Genomic DNA, 16,677 nt, shown 5'->3' on the forward strand with positions numbered 1-16,677 from the left:
CGTTGTGACCCCGTTACGTTCGCTTTAACGAGACTACATTTATCGACAGCAGAAGAAAGCTCTATCCGGGAGAATAAATAAGATTTTTCAGTGTTTATGTTTTTAGAAGAATTACAAGTTGCCCGCCAGAAAGAATCTTATTTATTGAACAGTGGGATGATTGTGTAAACAATCGTAGTTCTCCTTTTATTATATGCACACAAACCGTTGAGTAAGACTAAAATCTATATCATTATGTAGGATTTCTTATGTGAAAAGAACAGAGATGAAGACGAATGACCATGCTTGGTCTGTATGCAATCTCAGGTTGACAACCGTTCATTTTTTCAAGAGCATTTCTCATGCACAAGTTGGGGAGAAGATGCGAAGTCTAGAGCATGGAATACGTAAATAGTGTGGTTTGAGCCCAGAGTCGAAAGAACACGGTGAACAATCAAATCGAAGTGGAGTAATAAATCTTTAAATGCGGTTGGCTTGATACAGTTTCGATTTGTCTTGGGACAGTCGAACTCATATATGAATCATTTCGAAAGGACACCCACAGGGGAAGTGACTGAGTTGTCACTTGGACTTATGGGTATTCTTTCTTTGTTGTCGAAAATATAATATATTATTTTGGTGTCTCCAGGATCAGTATTGTATCCTGTATACATCATTTCATCTAAGTATACACTAAAGCTTATTGATTCTAACTATAATCCTCATCATCTGATTGCAAATATTGAGAGTAGTCATCGGCAGATGCAAAAACAGGCAAGCTCTTAAGCTTTGCCTTCTTTGACTTCGAAGATTTCTCATCTTTCTCATCGGACTTAGAACGCTTCTTAGAGGATTTCTTTGGCTCTGGTTGTTCTTCATCAGAGTCCTCTAAGTCATCATCTCCAAGCATTCTAATTTCCACTTCGGAATCATCCAATTCGTCTTCTTCGTTGATACCGAAAATTTCTCCCTCATCCTTGTCAAAGCCTTCAAAGTCTTCTTCCTCATCTTCCTCTTCATCTTCTTCTTCATTTTCCTCATCTTCCTCTGCTTCGTTGTCTATAACAGGAACCGAGTCGTCAATTTGTTCGTCTTCTTCAATCTCAGCATCTGCAGCCTCTCCGTCATCACTGATATCAGAGAAATCAGCCTCGTCGAAATCAGAGAATCCTTCGTCTTCGTCGCTGCCGTCTTCGACTTCAGGTCTAGATTTAACAAGAGCCTTCCAGATTTCATCATCACCCATTGCTTCTAATTCTTCTTCATCAATGTCATCCTTCTCTACATCCTTTTTGTTCTTTAATTTTTCTTTCTTGGTGGAGAAATACTGGAAGAAGAATTGTTCATCTGGTCTAATATCCTCAGATTTCTTAGCCAACCAATCCTCTGTGTTAGCAGGTATCTCTGTATTTTGAAGACCTGTTGCTCTCACTAATAATGAGCCAGTGTGGGCACCACCCAAAGGTTGCATGATGGAAGAACCCTTCGTAACTGGCTTCTGCTTCGCGTTTTTATACACAAATCTATCCAAGAAATGACTCAATGTGAATAAACCGAGATCTGGCTTAGGCTGATCCTGTTTACCTTCCAATAATGATGAAGCGTATATGGCAATGGTTGGGTGGTAGTGATGCAAGAATTGCCCCAATTCCCATAATGATGACTTGTCTGCATTTGCAAATTTGGGATCACGCTTACGTGGATCGTATTGGATATCTAAATCCTTCTTTGTGATATCTTCTTTACTCTCCTCTTCCTCTGTATCTGGCCTGGATGCAAAATCAATAGCCAAGTCCTGAATTTGTGGAAAGGTCTTCGACAACTCCATAAGTAAAAAGAGCATACCTGAAATAGCTCCAACGTTAATCCAGTGACAACAGATCTGTAAGATTCTCTTAACAAAAGCGAGGACCCTCTCAACATTGCTGTCATTTTTTAAGGACTTGTATAGTAAGTTAAGGTAAATTCCCTGTTTTGATGAATTAACCAAACGAGAATCTAACAAAGATTCGTACAAAGTTCTGTAATATCTATCAGAATCTAATTGTTGTTGGGAAATGATATGATTCACTAATACCAAAGCTTGAACAGATGTGTTGAAGTTGGATGAATGAGTGATCTTGAATAAAGTATCCAAATGCTGTTGAAATGTTTCGTTTGGCAATTCGCAGAAAGGGAAGGCACGATTCAAACCAGTCAATAAAGCAGAGAACAATCTGGTGTTCTTCTCCTCAATGATTTCTGACTCAGTTTTTTCTTCCGCCTTCACAGATTTGCCACCTTTCTTACCCTTTTTGAAGTTCTTACGGTTATTCTTTCTGCCCTTTTCCGTTTTGCCTAAAGTTTTATCCTCTGGTTTGTCTCCAGTCTTTCCATCTGTCTCAACCAAAACCTTCTCAAAGAGAGCAAAATATGTCTTAATCAAGGCATTAGCCAATTCTGCTTCACGTCTGGTTAAGATGGTCTGGTTCAATGTTGTAATTGAATAGTATTGAGCGTGGTGATCGCTGTTATTCTTGAAAACGATGTCAATAACAGATTCAGTAACAATCTTCTTCATGGCAGGATGAGCTTGCTCTAATTGCAATATTTGATAAGACGTTTTCGAAGCCACCTTATTATCGATATCTCCCAATTTGTTGACTCCCAAACGCAACAAGTTTGCTTCTTGCTCTGGTTTTGCTTTTAACAAATCAAAGATGTGACTTACAACATTCATTCTCACGTGAAGAATAGGGTCATGAGATAACACCTCCAAGACAGAAATAAGCTTGAAATAATGCTTTTTTATTATATCTTCAAAGTAGTAGACAGCAAGTTCAGTATCAGTGGAAGTTTTGCTTAAATTAGGGTTTTTATCAAAAGCGTATAACTTTCTGTCTGGCAAAACTCCGTTTAGCAACAAATCTTTCAAGGCATTGATAGACTGTAATGCAGCAGTTCTGGACTTCTTCTCGCAGTAACCAACAAGTGTCTCTAAAGCCTTAAGATTATGAAGTGGAGCTTCCTGGATCAAAAGTGTTAAAGCAGAAATCTTATCGTTTAAAGTACCATCGGATAAAATTTGTGACAAGAACTTCTTCTGAGAGTTATTAGAAGCGAACTCCTCTAAGTAAATTTTGTTTTCCCTTTCAATCGTCGTTTTAGCACGTTCGTATAATCTCTCACGGGCAAAACGATCTAATTTTTCAGTTGGTACGTTTGTGTTTGCAGAAGGAATATTGTACCAGTCAGTACGGGTAGGAACAGTGAGTTTGGTAGAGGTTACCGATGAGACTTTAGTTACTCTATCGGGATCCTGATGCTTCTTGAGCTCTGTTTTTTTGATCTCGACTTCCTTGACTTGGACATCGCTCTCTTCATCAGACGATTCGTCACTTGAGGATTCATTGGACTCTTCTTCACTTTCTTCATCTCCCCCCTCTTCCTGGACTACTTCGCTTTCAACTTCTTCTTCTTCCTCCTCTTCATCTTCCTCTTCCTCTTCATCTTCCTCTTCTTCGTCCTCTTCTTTCAACTCAGGGATATCCTCCTCCTCATACTCATCGTCCTCATCAACTACAATAGCTTCGCTATTTCCTAGGCCAATCCCTTTCATAAAACTAGATAAATCATCTCCGAAAGTTTTGTCTAATTTGATATCACTGACCTCAAATTCTTGTTCACTTTCTTCCCCCTCTTGGATCCCATCTAATAAAGCCAAGTCATCTTCAGTGGCCCCCAAAGCCAAGGCTTCACGACGTAAGATGTCGTTTTCATTCTCATCAGCTTCTTCAGAAATATTTTTCTTTTTGCTAGTCTTAGTGGGTTGGGAGTTCTTGGAGGATTCGTACTCCTTCTTGAAGTCCTTAGGCTTAGACTCTGGCTTCTTAGACTTAGAATCCTTAGCCTTTTTCAGAGCTTTTTTGCCAGCAGACAGACCATTCAATTTACTGGAGATCTTGTCTCTCAATGAGGACAAGTTCAATTTGGAAGTGTCCATCGCTGTTGGTTGTCTCTAAATAACTTGCAACTAATCTGTATTGAATTATTCATATAATTGCAACAAAGCTCATCCCATAGTGAAGCGCATTAAAAAAAATTTCTAGATATTCTCGTGACTTGTGACACCTGATATACATCACGTGCTTGATGGACGGAATAATAGGAGCTAGGAATGCTCGGATAAACTTCCCAGACGGATAAAGTTTTTAACACTAACGTGACGAATGTGGTAAATGCAGCGGCGGAAACTATCCGGGGCACATACTGGAAACAGACCGCAAGAGACGGACCTCGAGCTTTCAGCAATATGGTGACGCAAATTTTAATGATGTGTGATCCTTCAAATATATATATATATATATATATATACATATCGGAAGAACTGGGGTAAACTAGAATGCTTCCAGTTGTCATATCACAAAGGTTTCCCTTCGATACCTACATAATAATCCTGTAACCTATTGAGAAAGGAGATAACATGACGACGTCGCACAATATTATAGCTCCTTCTCCAACCTGGCCAACGCATCAGTCAACGAATATTCTTGCCTCTAGCAAAAGAGCATTCGATGAACCGTGCAAATATATCATTTCCAAGAAGAAGCTTGGGGCTGGGTCGTTCTCCACCGTTTATGAGTGTAGAAACAAGTATACTGGTCTGCACTACGCGGCCAAGATGTACGATAAACGCACGGTGTACGGGTTGGAAACACTCTTACAGAACGAATTTCTAGTCCTTAAGAAAATGTCAATGAGCCATCAGAACATCCTCACCATGGTAGACTACTTTGAGACGGCTGATAAATTATTTCTCATAACTGACATAGCGTTGGGTGGCGATTTGTTTGATAGAATCGTTGCTTCGGACAAAGGGTTGCCAGAATCTGATGCTCGAGAAATTGCTCGCACACTCGTTGCAACAGTAGAATTTCTCCATAAGAACGATGTCGTACACCGGGATTTAAAAGCTGAGAATATATTGATCCAGCTGGATACAGACAAGAAGAATGATATCTTAGTTGCGGACTTTGGCTTTGCTCGAATTCTTCTGCCAGGCGAGAAGTTATACGAAAGAGCAGGCACTTTAAGCTACATGGCCCCCGAAATGCTTGACCTCCAGGGCTACAGTATGTCTGCCGATGTATGGTCTATTGGGGTAATAGTGTACTTCATGCTATGCGCTTACATGCCCTTTGACTGCGAGACCGATGAAGAGACAAAAACCGCCATCCGCGTTGCAGATTACCAGTTTGAGCCTAAGGAGTACTGGGAAAATGTATCAGATGACGCAAGAAGCTTCCTTAAAATGTGCTTTCAATTAGAGAATAGGCCCAGCTGCCTGGAGTTGCTTGCGCACCCTTTCTTGGCCTTCGACGGGAAGGAAGCCCTGGAAATCCCAAGGGCCTCGTCGTCAATGAGCTTAACTCTGCAGCTTCGCGAATCTGTTGCCATGCTTCAACTTTTGCAAAGTAACAATATCCCTGAATCCTCTTCTATATCCATGGCGATGTCGCTTAGCTTGTCCCACTCCAGCAGTAGGGACGTGACATCTCGGATGTCACTTCTTGAACGATCCAGGAACAACTCTTTGATCGCAGGTACCACCCTGCGAGGGGCTTGTTGTTCTACGCCAGAGCAAGTGTCGCGGTTCTCAACACCGGTTTTTTTACAGCAAGGGTCCTCCACTAATATTCGCATGAGTCCACTGTACAAATTGGTGGAGTCAAACCAACATAAGACTGCTCTGGTAGCATCTAGTACTATATGACTGGTAGTTTGCGATTAGTTATCTGTCGACAATTTTAGATTGAAACAGAATGTGTTTATGATGTAATTTTCATGTAATTTTAGGTACATTAATTTGACATCGGTTGACTGTCGTCATCACTGTAAACACACCTCTTCCCTCATGCACCTATCACCAGTAGATCTGTTCTCTTGCAAGCACTATATCTGTATAGAGCATATTCCAATAATCAGCGCACTTTAACAGCGAAGTTTAGACACTATATTTTTAGATAATGTTAGATAGTACATGTAGGTCATCCCACGTCGAACTAAGACTCACCACTGCACGTCGTATTCCACCTCTTTGGTGTAGCTATATTGTGCCTGTATGTGGATCAATGGTAGCAGCTGATTCAAAAATAATAAAAAAAGGATATTCGCGATTACATAATTCTCACTCGAATCAGTTTGTTTATATAGAGTCCTGTTGACAAGACATTGTAATGTGATAGAATGTCTTCAAGCTGGCAGCCGTGAAAACAGCCATAAGCCCGTATTGCGTACTATTAAGACTGCTACCATCATAAGGCCAGCGTCCAAGAAACCTATCTGATTGTAGTTTTAACTCAGAAACTGGCTATATATTCTTGCGCCGGACTATTGACAGATTATGAATCAATTTTGCTTCTAAAAGAATACCATGAATACCCTCAAGTATACGGTTCCAGGACAGATAACGGGGAACTCCCACATTCTGGCTGCCTTTGACAGCCACTTAAAGCCCCGTGAAGAGCGTGACTTTAAGGAAATATACCCGGATCTAGAAGAAAACTACCAATTAAAGGTATTTGTCGTCCCGTACGAAGAAGATGTAGACCATGAAGATATGATGGATATAACCACTTCACTTAATTCAGCATCTGAATTGAAAAAGCCCGTCTTCAGAAAGATTTCAAATCATATGGGAGATACTAGCCACGTGAAATTCAACAAGTCCATTACAGAATTTGGCTTCCAAGAACCAAATAGAGTGAGAAATAAGCTGATTCTGGACTCGTATATACGACCTTTCCAGTTGCCACAAAGCGTTGGCACCAACGATACAAGTGTAGACACTATTGAAAAATTGATAGATAGAAAGAAAAATCTTGTGGAGTACGATATGGACGAGCAAGACTTTTTCTACTTGAAGCATAGAAACGAAATACCCCTGAACATCATTAAGATTACGCCTGAGGTGTTCGAAATCATGATAACGACCTTAGAAAATGAGTGGGATAAGCTAGAGCATCAAATCAACCTGATGATTAACAATTCTGGAGATATTGATCGTTTCAATGAGGACCCTAATAACATGCTTCTGTTGGATAGAGATGATATCGAGAAGTATGGAACTGACGATGGCATAATTCCCGGTTCGATATATGATCAGAAGTGTGCTGTTTGTGACGATAGTGACTGTGACAATTCTAATGCTATAGTTTTCTGTGATGGTTGTGATATTGCAGTACATCAAGAATGTTATGGTATCGCTTTCATTCCAGAGGGCCAATGGTTGTGTCGTAAGTGTATGATCAATAAAAATATGAAAACTGGTTGTGTCTTTTGCCCAAGCAAGTCAGGAGCATTCAAGCAACTTGATAACAGTCTTTGGAGCCACGTCATTTGTGCATTGTGGATTAATGAATTGTACTTCGCCAACCCGATTTATATGGAACCGATAGAGGGAATGGACTTGATACCGAAAAGCAGATGGAAATTGACATGCTATATCTGTAAACAGAGGGTGGGAGCTTGCATCCAATGCATTAATCGCAGTTGTTTCCTGGCATACCATGTCACTTGTGCCAAGAGAGCTGGCCTCTACATGGAAATGACAAAAGGTATAGAGGGAGCAATCAGTAATAAAATGACCTTACAAACCTATTGCGACAAGCACAGCCCTTCTCATTGGAATAATGAAGAGGTAATAAGAGGCATTCAACGAGTTCGAATGTTCTATCGTGATACGAAGCTTTTGAACGAAAGGAATGCAACCTTGAGCAATTATAAGAAGAAAGCCAACAAGTTGAATATATTTAAATGGAAGACAGAAACGAATACACCGATTGCACCTCAGCTTTTCAGTGACGTTCTATTCGAGATATTGCTCCGTCTCAAGGTTGAAAATCAGATTTCTTTACCTCATCAGAACAGTTCCATTATTCTGGAACTAAATGTATTACCAAATAGGTCCAAAGAAGAAATATGGACGGATCTTAGAAATATCACCAATGAGATATGTCGCTACTGGTGTTTAAAGAGAGAGCAAAAGAAGGGAGCTCCATTAATACGCAAGAACAATAATCTACTAGCAACAAGTTCAATTTTATACAACACGGCCTCTGAAGAAGGAGGGATCGTCTCCAATAGCTCAGAACACTTTGATGATATCACGCAACGAATCGATTTTGCCAATATTTTGGTTAAGGACTTGGACAGAGTCATATCTTTAAGCAGTGAAACTCTTTCAAGGCAGAATTTATCGAGTGACATTCATGAATTGGACCTCAATATGGTTGATACGGTCTACTTCCCTGTCAAGAGACTAATAGAAAATTGCTTGGAGGTATTAAATTCAAAATATGATAGCGGCAAGGTAATTCAAAGCTACAAGCTTAAGCACGCGGAAAGTAAACGGAAATTGCAAAGTACCTCACTGTTGAGCCCAACAAGTGGATCTGAGGAAGGTGACAACTCCAGTGGAGAAAGAAGTCCACTAAATTCCAGTGAAAGTGAATCCGATACACCTGTACTCACTTTACATCAAATAATACAGAAGAATGCAAGATACGAATACGCCTCCATCAAGGAGTTCCAATATGAAGTGGAGAGATTTCATAAAGTGGTGATTGAACAAAACAAGCCCTCAAACAATGTTTACAAATTAATGAAGAAATGGTTGAAGGAGTTCTACAAGATTCTCCCCGAAATGCGCAGTGCTGAAAATAAAATTACTCTTCCATATAGCGAAAATGTGGAAGCAAAGCGGAATTTACACTTTCCATCTATTGATGTAGAAGGTAGTGTCATTGGATTTCGCCGCTTCAACGCCAATGAAGTATTAAAAGCATATGGATTGAGTGACGTGGAAGAGGATATGGATGAAAATAACGAGAAGCTCTTAGCAATTTTTCTAAAAGGATACAAGTAGCAGAAGTGAATGTTTAATTTAGCCGGCACAGGTAGGAAATCGTAACGTTGTGGTGATCCTTCAGCAACAGTTGACTACAATGTTGTATCTCATGCATCTAGTGCATATGAGTTGCTAGGAATGTGAAGACAGAAATTCCATGTAGTAAGTGTTCGCAATTTACACATTAGAACTACAGATCGTCGGCAGGATACATATCCCCAAAAGAGAAAGAGTTTAGGGGCAATAAATATTGCATTCATGTCGCTTTAGCTGCGTTACGTTTGTTTTGTAGTAGTGATACAATACAATGCAAACACTTCATGTATAGCAACATACTCCATGACTATATACAATATTGTGAACTCCCGGGTTCAAGTCTTCTTCAGTCGGCAGTAACATTCTGGAAGTTTTGTTTAAGTTAGATAGCGAGCAATTCTAATTTGTATTTATTTGGAGGTTTGGCGGAATCTTTCGGTGCGGCTATTGCAATGACGAACTTGGCGCCTAAATCTATGGAGTAGTACAGTTTCTCCGGATAGAGATATAATCAATACAATGGCTACATCATTTAACTACAGTAATTGTTAGTCGGATATTGGAACAGTTGCTATGACTTTCCATTCGTAAAGTGATATAATGGTAACTGCATAATTTTATTTTTCATTTTATTTTTTTACACATGGTAAACGCTTATAGCTAAACAATGTTGAGTATCCTAAGGGTCGAACTTGTGTCGGACCTGGTACCTGATTTTCATTTGAAACAATGCTATCAACGTTTCACTGTGTAAGTATTTCATCGATCGGAAACATACCGCGTTAAAAGCTTACTCTGTGGGCGTGTTGGTGCAGCAATGGGACTGCAGTTCGCATAGCACTACTCATATGGGGATTTTCCGAGATCCCTCCATTTGGACAAGTATTCAGACCGCGTTAAAAGCTTATTCTGTGGGCGTGTTGGTGCAGCAATGGGACTGCGGTTCGCATAGAACTACTCATATGGGGATTTTCCGAGATCCCTCCAAACATAGAAATGTTTTGGACAAGTATTCAGCATCAAACCAGAATACATAGATTCCTTGCATATTGAAACACAGTATTAGAACCGGATATTTGGTATTCCTAACTCCGATCAAGAGATTTTTTATGAAGTTCTAGCGCTCTATGCAACTATTGAGCGTCGGGATAATTACATTCATTGTTATTGAACATGATCAATTGAAGAAATTTACCAATTTACGAATTGTCAACAAAATGATGAAAACAATCCCCTCCCACAATCGTCAATTTTCGGCAATCTTCTAATGATGATAAGCGGCAATTGTCAATTCTTAGTTAGTTGTTGTTCTCAGCCTCACTTCTCCCAACATAATTAGCCTCCATTTAGTATGACACTTTAAAAAATATTTCTGCTTTCGAATGTTCTCAACATACAACCTTGCATGAACGAAAACCTAGACCACAGTTCTCTCAAAAAATACCCCTTTAGACAGTCCAATCACATGTATTTCTCATCACCACTGAAAGCGATACAGGATACGGCCAACTTGTTGTTGGGGATTCGAACCGATTGTCATAGAATTGCTGTGAGGCTGTTTCTTGCACCACAAGACAATAGTTACTTCAGCGTGCATAAATGTGTTGTTACCCCAGCGTACCAAGAAACTCTTTGTTGGAGGATATCAACGGAAACGCATTTATTGAAATTCCCGCCATCAATAAATTGAACCAACCGGCCCATTGCTTGTCGAATGTGGCACTTCAGTATGCACGAATGTTAAGAAGTGATACCCCAGAATAAAAAATACCCATTGTGTGAATTTAACATAAAATTCTTTATCATCAGAAATAAGAAATCTAAAGATAGCCTTACCAACGGCCCTTTCACATCAATTCGGTCCGTTGAATGCTTTCTATTGTTCTCACTCGCCTCACAACTAAAATCTCTAGTCAAATATCAAACTTTTTTAGCTATGACGTTATGAAATTTTATGTCGTTCTTGTCCTTGAAGTAACCCAGGTGCCGCATGCATAGAAACTATTTCATCGTCTCCTAGATCAAATCCATACAACGGCTTCCCATTGAACCAATAAAGCTCCGATTCTTCAAAATTTTTGCGTTTGTGCTTCCAGTCTGCAAAACTTTATAAAATATATTATATTTTATGTGTCACTAAAACCATATTTCCGAAGACTACAAAAATGGGTACAGATCAGATCTCAAATAGTACACTGGGGAACCACATTAGCATTACAGCTTGAAATGCTAGATTATAATGGGCATCTGGAATAATGAAATGATGATATTATAGGCCGGTCAGTTGTATATCGCATAGGAAAGACACTTGAGCATAAATCCAAGACCGATCGATCAACAACCAGAAGAATCTTCCTTGAAATGTGCAGAACAAAAGTAATGAAGGTACCAATCTGTTACTACGGTTCTGAGAGAGCATTTTGAGGAAAACTGTCATAAGGCTAACAATGTTGTGTCTGAATTTCAAGGAATTGTACTGAGCTAATGTCAGAGTATTGGGAATGATTATGTTACAAGTTTAGTTCCCTGATGTGGAATAAAACTGTCATGAGTTCTGAACAATACCCTCAAATTAGGCATTATGTGATACCTAACCAGCAAGTGTAACAAGTAGGTCGGTGCCCCAGATGTAGACCCATTTCCAATGCGCCGTTAGAGTCTACAATTTATCTACTTATTTCAGGACGTAGGAAATGCATTTGGTAAATTTATTCCTGGTTGTTCTCTCGTAGCTGCATTCGCACAAAGCTATTCCTTCATGTTAAAATAAAAAATAAATAATTACAAAGTCACTTAAAAATTTAATTAAGAAAAGACTAAAAGTCAAGTTTCAAATTAAACTTTCCTGCTTCCAACTTAAAAGTCTATGGGTATCTCGGCTAATCCCTTAACCTCAAAGTACTTCTGTTGTAGCTACATTAAATTGAGTAGTTCGTCAACAATACAATTAATACGTCGAAGACGTCCAGGGGCCGACGAGCTATATAGAAAGTACGGAATCCTTAGTCATTGATATTATGTAATTTTTTTTTTGAAGGGGTATATCTTTATTCCTAACTAACTGAACGAATAGAGAGATAAGAGAAAGACAGTATGATAGTGATCAGTACAGAGAGAAACCCGGGGGTAAAAGTAATAGAATGCGTGGCATTGGTATTTACACATCTATTTATACACTTAGTACTTGATAAATAATAATTGAGACTCACCAGATTCCTTGCGTGTATCAGACCATTGGTACTCTATTAATACTTGGAAAATATGCAGCAACTAGCTTAATCTGGAACTAAACCTTTTTTTTTTATTATTTCATGTGGTTAAGATTAAGGTTAATGAGAAGAGGGGTGTTATTTTCGGATGATCCTTTTCAGGGCGAAGAACCAACAGTTTGGGGCTGGTTGTCACGATCACTGAACGAACATAGCATGTTCAACGTTGTAAACTCTGCACTAAACACCAGTTGGTAACGAAACGTACCAAGATAACAAAATGGCTTATGAATAGAATAGGGACCACTGATGCAATTAAGTGACCTAGAAAAAAAGCCTGAAAGCGGAATTGTTTGATTCGCCGTGCAAGCGAGAGCTATGGAAATAATCGGTTGGAAAAAATAGACGAGGAACGGGAATTTGGAATCCCGTGTTCTGTAGATCCTTTGCGCAGCCAAACCGCTTGGGCCCCGTTTGTCTAGTCTTGTGCTGCACTTATTCGACTGAAACAAAGGCTTCGAGACTTCATAATATTGCCGAATAGGCATCTGCTCCCTGAATACACCCATATTACTTTTTTTTTTCAGATGTCATGTATAAAGTCCAAAATTAAAAAATGTCACATATGCTGACCTGTATCAGGATATCTATCCAACATGTATTTCATTATGTACTCCGTCTTCAACCCCTGTACCAAGCATAGAAGCAGAAGCGTCCAGGGGCTATATATAGGGCATGAAATCTCCTGTTTACAACCCTTTGCCATATCGTTTCCATAACTGCAGAACTAATAACCTTTCAGGAGACATCACTTCGAGTTCTCTCAGTTGCTTTGGTACATCTTCGCATCTTTGCACCTTTCGCACCATCGCACTCTTCCATATCCCGAGCATTCGTCATACCGCTTGGGCATTCCTAACTGCGCTGATTGAGCCTAAATAGTTGCAAAGCCCGTAAGCCGACAATCCAATTATCCTCCTGCAGACAGATCTCGTATCCTGTGTATTGGTTGAACTAAACCACTTGGCAAGAACTGCACATTAGCATCTATTTACATATTTACATTTTCACTCTAAACACGAGCTTTGTGGAACATCACACCAATCCAAGGTCTTAGCCCCCAACCACACAAGGCCATCAAAATCCCATTTACGTTGGAACCCGCACCTTCCTTGATATACGAATCAGTGGCCGAGCTCCAGCTCTGAATTTCCCACGTCATTGCTCGTCGCAAAAAAACACACACCATAAACTGGCTCCTGTGACGCCAAATCTATTTGCTTTAGTCTGCAAATCGTCAACGGAGAAAAAATACTGGTAAATCCCGAGACGTGAATACAGCACCACTATCTCATACATACACGCTAGTGATATATACATATATATATCTAGTCATATCTACTGATATCTTTCCATAGCCAGGTCTCTATTTGGATATATAATACCGGCCATCCGCATTGTTGCTTTTGCTCGACCTGCTTATCCCCAGCGTTCCACTTTCACTGCTCCCCTTACGAGCCCACCCCATCATTGTTGGATCTGAATTGTGAGCCTAGAAAATATCTATAGTTCGTTAACTCGCTGCGGTACCTGAGTCTTCACGCGTACACTACTCACTAAATCTAAATCTAGATCGAATCGAGCTGGTGTCTATAACTATATCTCTATATATATATTCCGTGTTTCGTCGACTTCGCTAGCTGAACATCGCCACGGATTCGCTTCATCGTCGGTTCACATATTACCATGATGTCGCATCACACACCAACTCCGGCTCCGACCCCAATCAAGGATTCGGCCACTCATCACTCCAAGAAGCTTCCCCTCATCGTCGACATCGCCATTGACAACAACGGAAAACAACTCTACCAAGTCCATGAATCGTCTAAATCGGTGCGTCGGGAAATGCCAAGATCAACCAACTTCTCCAACACTGGAATTCATATCGATGACGGCTCCATATTCGTGAAGCAAGAAGAAAAAACCCCAATACGGAGAGTTCTTGGCACCTTATCTCCCAGCACATTAAACCAGAAAAAGGGATCAGAAGATGAATACGACGAGCCTGAATTGGCAACCAGAAAAGATAGTAGTGGAGACTACACTTCTGCGGATGAAGCGGGACCCAATTTGTTCTCGAATTTCGATCAGGACGACTTCTCCCAACAACCGATAAATTCTGGGTATTCTCGACAATTGCCTGCTGCCAAGGGCACTCTGGATAACGACATCTGGTCTGAAGACGTCGAACAGGCGTTTGAAGAAGTGTTGAGTATAATCCCCAAAAATGGGTTGAACAAAATCAAAATCTCCGGTCGCTCATGTGGCCGCAATGAATTAATATCTGACTACATCTACACCAAGACAGGGAAGTTCAGAACCCGAAAGCAAGTATCTAGTCATATACAAGTAATCAAGAACTTGGGTCAAAAATTGGACATTATCAGGCTCATTAATGAAGGACCCCTGTTTGAAAATGAAGAGGCGCAGGCTGAGTGCAATAAGAAATTCGAGGAGATTTTCTCCAAGATTAATATGAACAAGTCCCTTGGGCTTAATGATAACGTTCCAGTTACGGGCTTAAAAAGAAAAAGCACACCTTCATATGTTCCAAACTCTAACTCCCAATTGGCTGCTAAAAGAATTAGGCGAAAGCCCTCGAAAGCAAACCCTTTTTCTTCTTTACAAATCTCATTCCAGGGTTTCTTCATGTCCATAGATGATTCATTTTCTTCAACCCCAAATCCATTCATTTTAACTGTCCAAGATCTGAATCATGAAGTCAAAAAGTTAGTGATTAAAGAAAATGCAAACATAACCAGCAGATTCCCGGGATTAGATGATTTCCAGAACTGTAACAATATCCCGATTATCCACAACATGGTCAAAATTCATTTCACAAACTTCACCCAGAATTACTCCGTAGATGATGGGTTGAGGTCGAACTTTTCCTTGCGCTGGGACGACTTGGAAGAGTCATCCAGACAATATTCATCATTCACTTGCATTTATTCCTTCGGAAAGGAAGTCTTAAAGTTTACAGAAGAAGGCTTCAAGTTCAATGAGAATAGGACTTTCCTAGTCAAGTTTTGGAAATTCTTTTTATCCAAACTAGTCGGAAAGGAAGAAAAGGAGGCGAACTTGGCTTTCAAGGGTATGACCATTAAGCAAATTATATTTCAAAATGAAAATATCGACCTCGATCCAGCCGAGGCGCTTGAGCCTACCAATGTCGTACCTAAACTGAAGATAAAATTGGTCTTGTTATGGGAGTTTGCTAAGGTTATGGATTTCAAGGATGCAGCTACTACTACCAGTAAGCTTATACTACCATCTAAGATCCTTGCAAGTAATGAAAATATAGTACCACAGATGGTAGATTATCCACAAGGACCACTGGTGTTCCCTGATTCTACTGCTATTACCGCAGCTACAATTTCTGCAACACCAAATATGCCTTACCAAACACAAAGTACCTACTTGGGAACTTCACAATTAAACCACGAAGCAGTTCAGGCAGTGCCTGTTATGCAAACACCAGGCTCCGTTGAAACTTCATGGGCCAAGCCACAAGTGAGTGCACAAATGAAGTTCCAGAACTTACAGCAAGCGCATTTGCAACCTACTCAATTGCTGCCTCAACAACAACGATTGCAACAACAGCAGTTCACCCAGTTTACATTTCAGACCCCTGTTTCTTCTATGCTCCCGCAGCAACCTTTTGCTAGCCATCAGGTCTTAAATCAGGTCCTGCAGCAACTGCAACAGCAAGTGGCGGGGCAGCAGAGTTTGATGAATTCGAATATTCAGTTCCAAGTTCAAGGAAACCATGGAGCCGCCAACATCGATTTGGGCATGATACCTACCACGGTTGCGCCTGAATCTCATGATTACCTGCTTCAGCCAGCATACTCAGAAGGCTACTATCAATAAACTCTATTAGGTCGGGCTCCTTCTTACCAAAAATTTGTTGGGTTTGATTTTTATTTAACACAGACATTGTCTCCTTGTATTATCACTATATTCTTTCTTTCTTGTATTAGATTTCTCCTCGAAAGGTGCACTGCTTTCGAATTTTCAGTCATATTCACTTCTTTAGATCCATATTTCTACACGTTTGATTTCTCTGAGTCTTTTTATTCTTTAGTGTAAAGGTTTTTAGAATTTCCTTTCAATTTACATTCACTCAACTGATATTGTAGTCTTCGATCCGCACTTCGAACACCTTACAGGACTCTGCATTTTCTACGAGTGTGCTCTACAAGTGTGCAATGAATAGAAGTACCGTCAACATTCCATCTAAATATGCAAATTTTATTAATTCTACGTCATCGATGACAGATAAGTCATCTATCTCACTTCATACCGCTTCATTCCACTTCTTACTATATTTCTCTCCATTCTTACTATTCTCTCCATTCTTTCTATACATCCCCACAGCTTCTGGTAATGCATTCCTTAGCGATGTTGCTGCAAAATCCCCTACTGCATATGTCTATGGCATCGCGCGGCAGAGTCAATGACTCGATGACTCGGCCCCTCATAATTTTTCAGTGCTAATCACTA

The 16,677-nt window shown here is 40.0% G+C and overlaps 4 protein-coding genes across 4 annotated transcripts; 3 read left to right on the top strand and 1 right to left on the bottom strand. All coding sequences in view use genetic code 12, as the record gives it.

Annotated features, from left to right (window-relative positions):
• Positions 1 to 582: 582 nt before the first annotated feature.
• On the bottom strand, positions 583 to 4,329 carry MAK21 (RNA-binding ribosome biosynthesis protein; the record flags this gene model as incomplete). Its single annotated transcript, XM_064916240.1, has 1 exon — positions 583 to 4,329. A coding segment is annotated over exon 1 (3,269 nt), but the record flags the coding sequence as incomplete, so codon positions are not given.
• Positions 4,311 to 5,858, top strand: CMK1 (protein kinase). The gene has a single exon (XM_064918613.1). The coding sequence runs from the start codon at positions 4,442 to 4,444 to the stop codon at positions 5,729 to 5,731; it is 1,290 nt and encodes a 429-aa protein (XP_064777275.1). The 5' UTR covers positions 4,311 to 4,441; the 3' UTR covers positions 5,732 to 5,858.
• Positions 5,859 to 6,286: 428 nt separating this feature from the next.
• On the top strand, positions 6,287 to 9,317 carry RJT20DRAFT_14119 (uncharacterized protein). The gene has a single exon (XM_064918627.1). The coding sequence runs from the start codon at positions 6,392 to 6,394 to the stop codon at positions 8,882 to 8,884; it is 2,493 nt and encodes an 830-aa protein (XP_064777276.1). The 5' UTR covers positions 6,287 to 6,391; the 3' UTR covers positions 8,885 to 9,317.
• Positions 9,318 to 13,609: 4,292 nt separating this feature from the next.
• Positions 13,610 to 16,275, top strand: TEC1 (transcription factor TEC1). Its single transcript, XM_064918656.1, has one exon. The coding sequence runs from the start codon at positions 13,858 to 13,860 to the stop codon at positions 16,042 to 16,044; it is 2,187 nt and encodes a 728-aa protein (XP_064777277.1). The 5' UTR covers positions 13,610 to 13,857; the 3' UTR covers positions 16,045 to 16,275.
• The last annotated feature ends 402 nt before the right edge of the window (positions 16,276 to 16,677 follow it).

This window comes from Scheffersomyces xylosifermentans (assembly GCF_036884685.1).
Source record: "Scheffersomyces xylosifermentans strain CBS 12540 chromosome Unknown RJT20scaffold_1, whole genome shotgun sequence".
NCBI classification, from domain to species: Eukaryota; Fungi; Ascomycota; class Pichiomycetes; order Serinales; family Debaryomycetaceae; genus Scheffersomyces; species Scheffersomyces xylosifermentans.